General features: G+C 43.0%; 1 protein-coding gene across 2 annotated transcripts in view; it reads left to right on the forward strand.

Annotated features, from left to right (window-relative positions):
- The window catches only part of Colgalt2 (collagen beta(1-O)galactosyltransferase 2), a 99127-nt gene that overhangs the window by 46546 nt on the left and 37565 nt on the right, over positions 1-15016 (forward strand). For both annotated transcript variants that reach the window (XM_075988228.1, XM_075988227.1), the window contains exon 2: positions 14406-14516. In XM_075988228.1, coding sequence (XP_075844343.1) covers positions 14406-14516 — 111 coding nt within the window. The remainder of the gene's footprint in view (positions 1-14405; positions 14517-15016) is intronic.

The following is a 15016-nucleotide window of genomic DNA, read 5'->3' on the forward strand; positions in this document are numbered from 1 at the left end:
TCTACACATACTTTACACAGACACTCAGACCCTGAAAAAATTCTAGGCGTACACACTGCTCCTTTCCTGTGACATGAATTTTCCGTAATGGGGATGGAGGGGAAATGTCATTAGCTTAGCCTCCTGTTTGCTCTGACACCGCCACTATGAACAAAATAACTTGAAACTCTTCATAAAAACAGCCCCTTGGGACTCCTTAACTTGTGAGAGGCTACGGGTAACGAGGATACGTATCTAGTGCCAGCCCACTGTAGCCTGCCCCTCCGTATGTGGACTCCACAAATGAGTTGACGTAGCCAAGCCAGACTTCTAACTTTTTAAAGCAGGTGAATTCAAGCGAATGCTCTCCCTCCTGCCTGAGCTAGCTGCCATGTTGTCACTGGGATGGAGACAATCGGTATCTGGCTAGGCTGCTGCTCTGTGTCAGCTGAGCCAAATTCTTGTCTGATGGGAGAACAGCCTTGAATTCAGTTTGCAAATCAGGTACATCTTCCCTTTGTTCTTGTTTCCAGTCTAACTCTGTCAATAGAGAAGCAAGGACTGGCAGGGGTGAGTTCAGGGGCTTAAAAAACTATCCAAATGCATTTCACAGGGCTGGTATGGTTCTGTTATAAACAGTTTCCTTTGGTTAAGTGTAGAGCCTTAGCCAGCATGGCCACCACATTTTCATTTTGTTATTGACTTACGTGAACATGTGTTTATCCATTTGTAGTCATTCATTAACAACAACAACACATACACACACGTACATACACACACGCGTACACACACACACACGTACACACACACACAAGTACGTGCATGCTAAGCATTTATTATTTACCAGAAACAGTTTTTGAATGGAAGAATTGGATATTTAACCTGGGAGATGCAAACGAAGTCGTGAAAAAAATGGGTCAGAATGTCAGAATTCATACCTTTCCTAGCCTGTGTGAATACCGAATCCGAGAATAAAAACAGAAAATAGCCACTCCTTTGGTATACACAAGAGGTTAAATCTAGGACTTGGCAGATACTGAAATCCACAGGTTCTCATGTAGAGTGTCATAGCCTTTGCACACATGACCTATGCAGCCATCCTACTTGCTGGAGTTGTCTTGAGATTACTTCCAATAGCTGTTGTTAGAGGGTACATGCATTGTAAGTCTTTGCCTTTGTGAAGCTGTGTAGCTGATAATGACAAGACATTCATATATTTGGTACAGGCATGTTTATAAAAGACTTTTCTGTCTTTTGTGGTTGAGTCTACACCTGTGCCTGCTCAAGACGTGAAGGGCGCACGGCAATGGAGTCCAGTCAGTCAGTACATCGCATACTTTTAGAGATTCTCATTTAAAGACTTCAAAGATGACAACATCCCACTCTGAAACAGTGTACTGTTTAAAGTCGGGCAAGATGCTAAGGACCTGGGAACACAGAGCACACACCACTACTGCTTCCTAAACCCATGTCCTCTGGGACATTTTGACACCTTCCACCCTGCCCTGCCTTGACTGGCAATCTCTAGCCCAGCAGGTTTGCATTTAGTTCTCCAACTCCATTTTCTACCTCTCCATACATTTTCCTCCTTGAAATCTTTCCCTCTCAAGTACCTGCTCTTCATGTTTCTTTCGGGATCCTCACCCTTTAAGAAGTCTCACATGGCCCATCCCCCACCCTTCCAGGCAACCTCTCGCCTTCAGTGACTGCCAGTGACAAACACTTGACAACCTTTTTTTTCCTATTGAACTGTGGGGAATTTCCCTTACCTTGGCCTCAGTGACCCTGGCATGAAGGATAGGCGCAGCGGGAGTCTGTTGGACTAGGGCACTACACAGCGCTTTTTAAGTTCTTGTTAGATTTAGGGTTTGGTGAAAAGAGAACTTGACAAGGATTTTCCAGCATGTCCTATGAGTGTATCCAGTCACTGGTTTAATATAAGTGTACAGAGGGGGCAGGGCAAATAATGCTATTTTCACAGCTTGCACAGTCTACTCTTTAACCTGAATGGCCATTGTCGAAGTGAGAGTCTACTGAGAAGCAGAGAAAAATGGTTTTAAATACTTATAGTCCATTCTCTTTCCCCCCTTGTGTTTAAATGGGTGCATATATTTTTGTTATTTTTATTAGTTCTTTCAGAGTGTTTTACAACATGTTCTGATCAGATTCACCCAACTTTTCCCAGATCCACCCCTCTTCCCTATCTACCAAACATTGTGTCCCTATATTTCAACCTATAAAGGCCAACTTGTGCTGCCCTAATATTCTTAGACATGGCCTTCCGCTGGAACATGGTCAACTTACCAGAGACCACACTTAGAGGAAAGTGTCTCCCTCTCCCAGCAGCTGACAAAGCCAACATCTCCACTGCTGGGGTAGGACTGCATGCCCAACTCCATGGGGAGATTTAGTCTGGCACATGTCTTATGCATACTGTTGTTGACCACTGTGAGTTTTGCACACTCCCCTGCTGGGTCCAAAAGATGTTGTTTCCTGATAGTTATCCACCGCCTCTGGCTCTTACGCTCTTCTAGCACCCTCTTCCACCATGAATCTGAGACTTGAGAGGAGGGGTGCACTATATATGCTCCATTTATGGCGAGGCATTCTGCAGTCTCTCGATCTCTACACCTCAGCCACTTGTGGGTCTCGGTGTTGATCAACATCTACTGCAAACAGAAGTTTCCCAGATGGGGGATGAGAGATGCATTGATCTATGACTATAATGATAAACCATTGGGTATACGTTTAACATTTGGTTCATTTAGAAAAATAGATGTATTCTCTCTTATGATCTATGACTTGTCTAGCAATAATAAGTTGTAATAGTTCTGAATTTTCACCTTAACGGCTTACATTGAATATTATTACATGTATGTTAAAATCTATTTAACAATGTGCCTTATCTCCTATGTGTGCAAGGATGTGTGTGTGTGTGTGCATGCATGTTCACTAACACGTTTGTATGGTAGAAACAATCACAGAAAAGGCCAATTTTCAAAGAAGTCTTGTGACAAGCTTCTAAGCTATTTATTATATTATATGTTGTTACCTCATTTTGCAGATGGAAAAAACAAGACACAGACAGATAAAGTAGATTTGTTATGTTTATAGAGTTAGTTGATATTAGAACCATATCCCCAATTTCCATAGTTTTGTTGTTGTTGTTGTTTGTTTGTTTGTTTTTATTAAGGATATGGTTTGTCACAGACCCTATATGGATCTGAGCTAGGTCCTCTGCATATACCTTATGGTTGTGTAGCTTGGTGTTCTTGTGGGACTTCTAACTGGGAGTGGGGGGTGTCTCTGACTCCTTTGCCTACACTTAGGACCCTTTTCCTCCTATTGGGTTGACACATGCAGCTGTGCTGGGCAGGTTTGTGCCTAGTCTTATTGTATCTTGTTAGGCCATGTTTGATGGATATCCCTGGGAGACCTGATCATTTTCTCTTTCTTTCTTTCTTTCTTTCTTTCTTTCTTTCTTTCTTTCTTTCTTTCTTTCTTTCTTCTTTCCTTCCTTCCTTCCTTCCTTCCATTCTTTCTTTCTCTCTTTATCTATCTACCTATCTATCTATTTTATTTTTTGGAAGGGAAACAGGAAAAGTTGATCTGGAGAAGAGGGGAGGTGGGAGGAGGATCTGAGAAGAGTAGAGAAAGGGGAAACTGCAGTCAGAATGTAATGTATGAAAGAAGAATAAAAGTTTTTTTTAAAGGATATGATTTATTAAACAGCTGAGTCAAGTAGCCTAGTTCTATGAGCGACTAAAACCTTTACTATCTCTTTGACCTGTGTTGTTTTCATAAAGGGATGACTCTAAGCCACTCTTTCTGCACAGCCTCCTTCTATCCTTCCTCACAGAGCACAGGTGGCCCTTACATTGTCAACACAGTTCACCCAAAGCAGCCCCTGGTGCTGTAGTCTTCTTACCAGTTGCTTCATTCACCAAGACCACGCCTTGGGCTGTGGCTTTGTCTGTGGTCACCCTGGCTCCAGTTTACCATGACCTCATGTTTCCCATGTTCCATGTTTTGCCATGCCATTGCCCCACCAAGCCCTAGGGATGACTGTTTGCATCAGTGGCGATGGCCAGCCTCACCATTAGGTGGTGCTGGCAACCATCCCTTCAGGGCTTAATCATCAAGTCATGTTCCAGTTTCTCCACTTGGCTCCTCCACAAAGACCTGACACTCCCTGCATCCTTACAACTGCCCTTGAGATTCTGAGTCCTTGCATCTGTCCATGCCATGAAGCCAAGATACTGTGAAGTATGGGAAGTGTCCTATACCTTGAAATAGGAAGCTGAGAATTTTAAAAGTTAAGAAAATATATATAAGGGTTGATTAAAAGTAAAAAGAGAACAAGCCTTGGGTGAGAGTCCCTCAGCTTCAAGGTTCTTTTCTATAGGCTGGGGAACAATAGGAGCTGGAGAGCTATCTCAGTTGGTGATCAGATCCCCAGCACTCACTTAAAGACAAAGAACGACCATGAATGCCTGTAATGACAATAATCAGGTCATGCACAGGTAGATATGCGTGCTTGGCTGGCCAGCTAGTTTAGCTGAAAAGGTTCAATGAGAAACTTTATCTCAAAATGTAAGATGGAGAAGGCATGTGCCCACATGTGTGAGTGCGCCTGCACATACATGCACACATGTGTCCATCACCCACATAAGACAGAAATAATATCAGTATAGGGTTATCGTAAAGATTAGCATATAATAATAAATATAATGTCAGCATAGAATTTCCATCAAGATTAAAGTTGTATACATAAAATATTCAATTTAGTGCTGAAAATATGGGGCCTGAAATACAGTAGGTTTTCCATAAGCGACGGATATATATACATATATATGTGTATATATAAATTTAGGGCAACAATAGTCAAAGGAAGTGAAAATATATCCACATGAAAAGCTTGTACATGGATGTCCATAGCACCAATACCTATAACCACTGCAAAGCAAAGGTACTCAAATGTCCACCAACTAAGGAAGGGATAAGGAGAATATAGTGCACCCATGCAATGGAATTGTATTTGCCTGAAAAAGGAAATGAAGTGCTGATACATGCTATGACACGGAGAACCCTTGGAAACGTGCAAGGTGAAAGAAATCACACACAAGGATCTTCACTGTACAATTTAATTTGTACAAAATATCCTGAACTGACAAGTCCATAGAGACAAAAAGGGCAGTTGTGGTTACGAGGGGGTGGGAGAGGGAAAGGATGCTCACAGACGAGGGGTTTCCTTCTGAGGCGAGGAAAGAAGTTTGGTTTAGACGATGGCCACAGCTGTGCATTCTAGCAATGCATTTAAAATCACTACCTGGTATGCTTCAAAGGGCAAATGCTAGGTCTCTAAATTATCCCGGCGTAGAACTGCAACTTACAAACTGTTCAGCAATGGTGATGCCTTAGTTGCTTAGTGCAAAGACACATTGTTGGAGGTATACGCTTATTCCATGGTGTTTGCTCCATTTTCTGTTTTGACCAAATCCACACTAATACCCTCTCCCATCAATTCTTCCAGTAAAGACTGCTTGGCAGAATTATTTGGACCTTGCTTTATGTCCGAGTAGCTTTGATGGTCAGTTTTGACACAGCTAATAGGAAAGCCTCCATTGAGAAACTGCCCAGCTTAGGTTGGCCTGTAGGCATGTCTGGTGTGTGTGTGGCGGGGCTGCGGGGGTTGACTTGATTTTTAATTGATGTAGGAGGGCCAGCCTCTAGGTGCAGCACATTCCCCGGGTGCAGTCTGGAAGAAGGCGAGCTAAGGCTGGCCCTGAGAGTGAGCCCGCAAGCAGTGGTCTTCCGTGGTTTCTGCTTCAGTTCCTGCCAGAGCTCCTGCCCAGACTTCCCTCAGTGATAGACTATGACCTGGATTTGTAAGCCAACAAAGTTATTTCTCCCTAAGTTGCTTTTCCTCAGAGTGTTTTAGAACGGCTCGAGAAGAAAGCAAGTTACTCCCACCTGTGTGTAATTTTCCATTTGCACTGAAGATGTCTTCTGTGTTGATGCGAGTGGAGAAGAAATATTTTTGTCTACCCTCCTAGGCATATTTGAAATACTCAATTACTAAACTATGTGCCCTGAGCAGTAGATGGATGGACCTTGGCTCCCAAGAACTGAAATAATGTCGTCTTTGTATTGGGTTCATGGTTTCCCGAGAGGCTCTGCCAGGCTGGAATATTTTCATGGCATTTCAGCTTGAGAGTTCTCGTAGATTAAAAAAAAAAATAAATTTAAAAATTAAATAAAACACCGGACTTTTATCTCTAAAACCTGCATAGCTGGCTTCCTTTGAACAATTGGAAAGTCTCGCATTTTTTAACACAGTCCCTCATGGCTACAGTCCGATGGAGCCTGCAGGTGCCTCCCGTTGACAGGGCCTCCTCTCATAGGTCATTCCTATTTGTGCCTGACTTTTGTGGGCATGGGAATTGCATAGGTTATAGCCCCTTGAGATTTCTCCTTCATTCATCCATCAAATCCACACTTGGTAGCTACTTTATACTACAAACTCTTGTAGGGACTGGGGGAGCCTCTATCCTCCCCGACAGATCTGATAACAAAGAAGGAAAACCAGCAGGTCACACTTTCTGAGCAACTGCAGTGGCGGTTGAATGGCAGAATCAGGCATCTAAGCCAGGCTGAACTGACTCACCTGAGAGAGGGTTAGTATCCGACTCCAGGGGACCAGCGGGAGCCGTTGCAGCTTCAAAGGGAGGAGCGTGTTGTCATCACTGTCTTCCGAGAATTTTACACAAGAAAGGATTTGGTGATACTCAGAGCAGGGAACAGACGGAGGAAAGGAGAGAAAGGAGAGTGGGTGAAGATGGGTGGAGATTCGGAAAAACAAGGAACAAAGAAGAGTAAAAAGGGGAAAAGAGGGCACTTGATATTTTCACAATTATTTTATAATTATTTCGTAATTCTAAGGTTTTGATTCAAAGGGAAGTTGTGATTAATTAACCCAAGCAAAACTTTCAGGGAACATGTGCGTCTGCCCACTCTTCTTGTTTCCTGTTGGGAAATGTCCATTCTCTCATACTGAGGACATCGTATTGGTCGTGTAGATTAACATCCTCGGCACGATGCAGAGCCCCTTCCAATCTGTCATGTTTAGAAGAGCCTTGTTTCTTACTGTCCCCCATTCTCCCTGGCTCTTACATTCTTTCTGTCTCCTCTTTCACAGGGTTCCCTGAACCCTGAGGAGAGGGATATGATGGAGACATCTTGCTTACAGCTGAGTGTTCCAAGGCCCCTCCTTTGCATACTGTCTGGCTGTGTATTTGTCTCTGTATTTGTCCCCATCTCCTGCAGGAGGAAGCTCCTGGGGTGATGGCTGAGTGAGGCCCTGATCTATGAGGATAGCAGAATGTCATCAGGAATCATCTTATTGCTGTGCTCCTTTAGGAGAACGGTAGTATTTGGTTTTACCTTGGGTCTCTGGGCTATCTAGTCTCAGGTCCTTGGTCTCCCAAACAATGTCTCATGGAGTGCATCTGCAGTCAAATCAGACACTGGTTGGCTACTCCCACATGAGCCCATGTTTTATGTCATACTTGCCCGTGCGTGCTATGTCTGTGGTTGTTTCTGGAATGAAGAGGGGCACTGAGCGGAGTGGTTAGAGCATAGGTATTTATTTTGCTGGCAAGGAGAGTTTCATGAGAAATTAACTTATTTCAATTCCTAGTTTTTTAGGACCTAGGAAAAGGCTTTTGTTGGAAGAACTGTCCAGTTCCCTAGTCTGTCTTTGTATCCTTTATCATATCTATATCTATAATTAATAGCTAGTTTCCATCCATCAAGATGAGTTCTAGATGTTTGAAACACTATTGGGTAACCAGGAAGCAAGAAACAATAGGCATTTTTTTGTTCAGTGGCTAAGCATGCCCCTCCCTCTGATAGGTCTGCTGCTGGGGAGTCTCTTGCAGAGATCAAAATGAAGATGGGGGTGCTTTATGAATGATCTTTATTGAATATTAATTTCATTAGTTATTCCCATAAGGAGGTTTTATTTTTGGTGGATTTTTTTTAATCTTACCTACCAATGAGTCTTTACTACTGAAAAAAGCCACTTAAGAGTTTGAAATCTCAAACTGGAAAATTCACTTTTTGCCGGCTGCTATTCACGGTGAGAGTGGTCCAGGCCCCAACTGATGGCGTCCGCTCCACCACCATTCTCCTGAGCCTCTGGAAGACGGAGTTTTCAGATCCTCAGGCAGCAGAGAGCAGCTGCTGTTTAGCTGCCATTTTTCTGACACTGGCTGGGGTCCTGTGGCTCTGCATTGCTAGGGCTTAGACTTTCCCTGATGCCCGGGGCACATGGAAGCGATCGAGAGTATGGGAGTACCGTGCCCTCAATAGCTGCGGAATCCAGTCTAGCTTCAATTCGGTTCCAGTGGCCCCAGCTCACCAATGTGAGCTTAGCCCTAACAGCTTCAGAAGGACTTGAGTAAATGAGCCAGTTCTCGTTATTTCAGGCTGGCTATCATTTGAGGGCCAAAATTTAGGAATAAGAACCGACTTTCTGGAAGGAGAGCTGTCAGGTTTAGTTTTGTTGTTGTTTTGGTTATCACCAGGGCAATCTGCCCCCACCCCTGCCATCAGTGAAGCAAGCCCTTTTAGCCTACAGACAGGCTTCTTCAATGGCCTATGCGCTCTCTTCCACCTCCCAGTGGTAATGTACCCATCAGTCCAGGAACTTACTCAGCTAAAACCATCTACATGTGCTATTGATCAGAATTCCAGTGAGTGCTTGCTTTTGTCCTGGCTACCTTTTTTGGCTGTCTAGGTCCTTGAACCTTTCTGACTTTCAAAGCTAGAGGAGAGAAAGATTGGGGAAACAGGAACTAGACACATAACCAGAGAGGAGGCAAATGGGCAACATGAGATGTCGCCAGTGTGTCCCTTGGAGCCTTGTGGGTGCTGCAGCTGTTTTTGTCAGCCTGCTGACTCTGTATGGAAGCAGGTAATCCTATCTATTTCCTTTAGGTGTTCTACGATGACATCTTTTTCAGTTACTGAGGTCTCCAAGGGGGTCATTCCTTTGTATGAGATGTCTTTGTCTATAGCAATATTTTGATTCCTTTTTCATTTCTTTCAGTGTATAGTTTCCAGTTATTCTCTTTATGGTTTTCCTGGGTATTATAAACTAATAACTCAATTGATAATTTGATCAAATTGGCAGCTATGCAGTTTTAATAGGACATGAAAATGTTGGTCCTGAATAGCTTTATCCCTTCCTTTAATGCTGTTTTTAATCACAAATTATATCTTTATACATGGCTTTCATCCACTTATTCTTATAATTATTACTTCCTAAAATTATATTTTAAATGCCACAGACAAAACAATTTATAAAATTAAAATACTTCAACACTGAAAAAATAAGCAAAGAGGCACTGATGGACAGAGAGGACCCAACCATGAGCACTGAAGCCATTCCAAGGTCACAGCTCCCCTAAAATGTTGGAGAGGTGCCTCTCAGTGCTGCAGGGTTTCAGTACACCTCAGAGGCAAAGAGAAACCTCTGTCACCACCAGACTATCCTGATTGGATTTTCACCCAGTCAGATCAAAGCTAGAGTTATCTGGAAAGAGGAACCTCAATTGGGAAAATGCTTCCATCAGATTTCCTATAGGCCAGTTTGTAGGGCATTTTCTTGATTAATGATTTATGTGGGAGGGACCAGGGGAGCTATCACCCCTGGTCCTGAGTAGTATAAGAAGCAGGCTGAGCAAGTCATGGGGAGCAAGTTCATAAGCACTGTTGCTCTATGACCTCTGCTCCAATTGCTGCCTTTGGTTCCTGCCTTGAGTTCCTGCCCTGACTTCCCACGGTGATAGGGCGTGCCTGAGAGTTGTGAGCTGACCTAAACCCTTGCTTCCCCAAGGTGCTTTTAGTCATGGTGTTTACTATAGCAATAGAGACCTAAGACAGTGATCTTTAAAAAAAGAAAAAGGAGGAAAGCTCTAGGTCTGAGCTCCCCACACACCCTACCCTAAGTCAGAGAGATTGGGGTGGAGGGTAGACAAAGGTAAATGGCCAAGAACCTGGTTTTCCAGCAAACCCATGTGTCTTCATTTGAGCCTCTGGAACAAAGCATCTTAGATAACACCGTCTATAAGCAAAAAACTTAGTTTTGGAGCCCTGGAAGTACAAGATCAAGTTGCTGACAGAACTGGCTTCTGAGGAGAGGCTTCACCTCTGCCTTAAAGATAGCAGCTTGTTGCTGCACCCTCCAATAGCAGGAGGAGCCCCTGGGGCTCCCCATTCTTCTAAGGGAATGCTGAGTGAAGAGCCTCCTAAAGGCCCCGCCCTGTATGCTGTCACATTGACCCGAAGTTCCATCTTTTGAGGTTGAATTCTAGGGGGACACTTATACCATGGTACCATGTTTGTGTTTTCTCTGACAGTGTCTGGTTTAATGGCCACACATTACTTGTGGAACACCTGTCCAGGTGTCCTGCTGTCTACTGCATCATGGCAGGTTTCTGTTGGAGTTGGCTTGGTGCATTTTTCCTGATACTGGGGGTTGGGCCCAGAGCCTCATACATGCTATAGAAGGGTTCTGCCATTGAGTTGCATCCCAATCCACCTCCTTGGTTTTCTTCACAGTCTCCGAGGGATGCCCCATTGCTCCTCTGGCCTTTCCTAGTCTGATAGAGAGGAGGATAGAGAGCCTCAAGGCAGTTCCCACTTTCTATTTGGACTTGAGGAAACTCGAGTTGAGAGAGAAAGAAGCAGAGTGGCTCAGCTTCTCCTAACGGAGGGTCACACATCCTATGTGAACCCATGCTGTGCTGAGTTCACTGGCTTGGTGAAAAATACCGCAGTTAGATGGACGTCCTTGTGCCCGGTTCCTTCTGGAATCTTGTGGTGGAACATGCCCCTTACTGATGCGTTTTCCTGCAGGACGATGAAACTAGAACAGCTAAGGGAAGACTCACTTTTCCTTCAGGGGCACTCTCCTGCCCCAGCCCTCTCTGAATAGCCCTGCGCCCATAAGCTTTCATGATTGGGCACCCACAGAAACACTTATTTGCAGAAGAGCTGCAAAGCAGTACTTAGGCCTGCCTGCCTGGGTTTCTGTGTATTTGACGATTACCAAGGGAGTAGAAGGGTCTTAGTGGGAGATAAAAGGCTTCCTCCATGGGCTGGGCTGGTCCAGCACTGTGCTTCTTCCTCTGGGACTCACTGTTGGAGGGTTGGACCCTGTACATCAAAGGTCAGTGGGAAACTTTGCCTTTGGATGCAGCTGGGAAGTTGTTTCTTTCTGCGGAAGCTCGAGAACAAAGAGAACTCTACCCACCAAGAAAATGAACCATTTTCTTAGGAGGATGCCTTCACTCTGCACTCCTGTCTTTAATTGCACATGGGTATCTCTGCAGAGTCCACACACGTATTTTTCTCAGAGCAGCAGTGAGTATTTAGGCAGCTTTGGGGATTGTTTCATCTATAGACCAGGAAGATTTATTTTCTTTAATACCAATTTTTAACAAAGAGACTAAGAAAAGCTCCCATATGCAAGGAAGACAAAGAGAATGTTAAGTCCTGCGAGACAAAGAAACAACAACACAAGAGAAAAATGAGTAAATTATTCCACAATACTTTAAAAATTAAAAATAACAGAATTCTAGCAACTTTTGGCTAATCTTGTGGCAGAGGGGTTTGTTTTGATTTATTCTACTTACAGTCTGTAAGTGAAGGGTGGTGTGCTGTACATATCTCTGGTCCAGGAATGACTCTGCACACGTTTCATTTCACAAGACAGTGGCTTCATGTTCTAGCACTCTTTGTGGCTGGCTACCTGTTAGCCAGGGCAGTGGCAGCCTGTGGCCCCGTCACAGTGGGTCTGGCGGTAGCTGTGTACAAACACAAACACTTCCATACCTCCTCTGGAACCATGTCCTACCTCCTCGGTTGTTTGTTTTCTCCTACAACCCTGTCTTTGCCCTGAGTGTTCCTGGATACCCTCTCCTCCACTCACTGGGCAACTCTTCCACTCCAGGTGGCACAAAGCCCAGGGGTGTGTGGACGGCCATCCCTTCTAGGCCTCACAGAGAAAGGAGCTACTTCTAATTACTTGCAAGAAGGCATCTGAAAGCACCCTACAGCTGGCCACTGATGCTCTTAGCTTTTGTATGATGTTTACCAAGACAGCTTTTAATTCAATCATCTATTTTTATGAACTTTATTATTTAAAAAAAAAACAACTTGCAAATAGAAAACTTCACACCCAAAATCCGTGCACGTCAGTGAACTTTTAATCAGTTAGAACACCCATTCTGAAGTGGTGGAGTCGCACTGGCTTTTATACCTTTGCTATCGAATATGTTTTTATGCATTTATTCACCTCGAACACAAATTCCATGACACAGTTAGAACTAGGAAGTCAATTAGCTTTATAACATAGATCTGTGTGACTTATTTTGGTGGTAGCATTAATTAAACTTTTAATAAATAGCTTTAGTTAAACTTTTGTTTAACTCCATAATCTCGCCTTTTCCAAAATGATTTGGTTTTTATCGATGTGTTGTTTCCTTAGTACCTCTGTCCTTGAATTATATTCACGTGCCTTTGTGATCTCTTAAGTTAATTAGAATTGGAGATATACCCTGGAACTGTAACAGTATTCTATTTCAGCAATTGGAGTTTGTCAAGAAAGAACTCAGAGAATATTCTTAAACTTACATTGAGAAACATGGCTAGACGTCATAGACTTAACAGAATTTCTGTACCAAGGTAGTTCATTGTTTTCACAAAGAGTAAAATTTTTGAAATTTCTTTTCTCTCATTATAAAACTATGAGAAACTTCTGGAAAATCTTGTTAATACTGAAGCAGCATTCCACTTGCCTTGTATAAAATAAATCAATAAAGTTAGTTTTAAATTGTTTTTCAAATATTTATTTTAAAAAAATAGATTTTTTTCAAATATTGGTTGCATGCCTTCATCTTCCATTTTTCCACACCTATGACTTAAAGTCACACGGCTTTTAATTATTTCATATTTTACAGAAATGTATTCCCTCTCTATTGACTATGTTTTGTCTTGTACATTCCTGAACATTCTGTGTCTTAAAGATTTTCTTATTTTTTTCTATTATGTTTGGAATAAAATCCCTAGTGAAAATAACAAGAAATCCATTAGCGTGCAAGCTTAGCAAAAACCCATTGCCATATAAGGCAGAAGCACTCTCCCCTGCTCCTATCAAGGCTGCACTCCCAGGGGCCAGCTGCTGAAGTCTTAGTGTCTCTCCCTCCTTGGAGGAGCTGCTGAACTACCTAGAACCTAAAGTTCTAGGCCTTTGCTGCCTTTTAAGGACTTCAGATGTGTCTATCTGCCCATGGCTCTTTCTCAGCATCTCTCTTTCCAGTCTTCCACCCTTCCCTCTCTCTCCCAATTCCTTCTTTCTTTCCTTCTTTACTTTCTATTTAAAGCTGAATTTGTGCAAATAAGCTGCAAATCTCATCTATAGCATGGAACTGGGTTTTATTTTGTAATACAACTTAAAAATAGTTTTGGTTTTAGAAGCCACTTAAGCTGTCTTTCAAAAAAGGATTCATTTGTATGTGTCTGTCTGTCTGTCTGTCTGAGTGTATGAACACATGTGTATATGCTCATGTGCTCACAGAGAGAGTGGAAGAAGATATCAGATCCTTTGGAGCCAGAGTTACAGGTTCTTGTGGGATGCTTGACTTGTTGCATGGATGACTAGTCCTCATCAGTGTGTAGCAAGTGCTGTTAATAGCTGAGCCACGTTTCTGGGCCCTGTAAGCCCCTCTTTAAGTATATATATTCAACTTTCTAGATTGAACAGAAATACGTCTGGATATATTATTTGAAGAATTTGCAGATACTCTACTTTGTGATGGGAAAGTTAGCCCCAAATAGGTAAAGCTACCTTAGATTTTGAGTTTTACATTAGGAAATACTGTGTGTGATTTTCCCTTCATACAAATGACAAAAGCAGTCTTGACTAAAGATTTTGTTGTGATTTGAATCTTGATTTGAAATGAAAATAAAAGTCAACTTTTGCTTAAACAAAGGCCAGTCTTAGTAACGTTAGGGAGTAGAGTTTCCTAAATAGCAAACTTACTTTCTGGGTTAATCCGTTTTTACCCTTTCTCTGGTTTAGCATTTCTTGTGTTTATTGATAGAACCATGTGTGTATTCAATGGTTGGCCGATCCCTGCTTTGTGTCCTAACAACATAAAGATGACTAGAAGCATCGCCTCTCACTTCAGATGTCCTTCTAGTGTGGTCCATGAGGCTTACTTTATCCATAGCTCTCCCTACGCCACCTCCCAGAACTCATTCTCCTTCAGTTAATCTGGGGTCTCCAGGATGTTTCTTCCTTCTTATTTTCTTTTTAAATAATGTGACTGAATCATATTTTGCTTTTTGTCCTGCAGGGCAGCCACCGATCACAATGTGGATAACACGACGGAGATACTCAGGGAGTGGCTGCGGAACGTACAGAGGCAGTATCACTACGTGGAGTGGAGGCCGATGGATGCACCGGGGTGAGTAGCAGTGTGAAACTCATCTTCCCCTGGCCCTGGCTTTCCCGCCGCCTGTGCCTCCGATCTGGAGGTGCATGCCGACTTCCCTTGCCGCCCTTTCTGCATCTGAGTTGCCAACTCGGCCTTTTCCTCTGTTAACAGGGTCTTCTCCACCCGCTCTCCCTCCTTACTCCTGGGCTGCCAGCCAAGGTTTTCAACAGCTTATAAATTATGATGATGGGATATATCTTAAACATTGTTTTATGTATTGCTTTTCTAGTGTGAACAGTCCTATTTTTAAGAAATCATGGTGAAAGCTTGTATGTCTTCTATAGGTACCTTACTTTGTAAAGTTCTGTCTTGGAGACTATGGCCCAGCAATCTTCGAGGCTCTGACTCCCTTTGGATTGTGTGGTATCTGTCATATATATCGTGATTATTTAGCCAATGCACTCACGATGAACATATGAGCTATTTCAGACTTAGCATAGCAATGTCTTAGTCATTTTGTCTAGAAATCA

Source organism: Microtus pennsylvanicus, chromosome 10 (assembly GCF_037038515.1).
Source record: "Microtus pennsylvanicus isolate mMicPen1 chromosome 10, mMicPen1.hap1, whole genome shotgun sequence".
Taxonomy (NCBI): Eukaryota; Metazoa; Chordata; class Mammalia; order Rodentia; family Cricetidae; genus Microtus; species Microtus pennsylvanicus.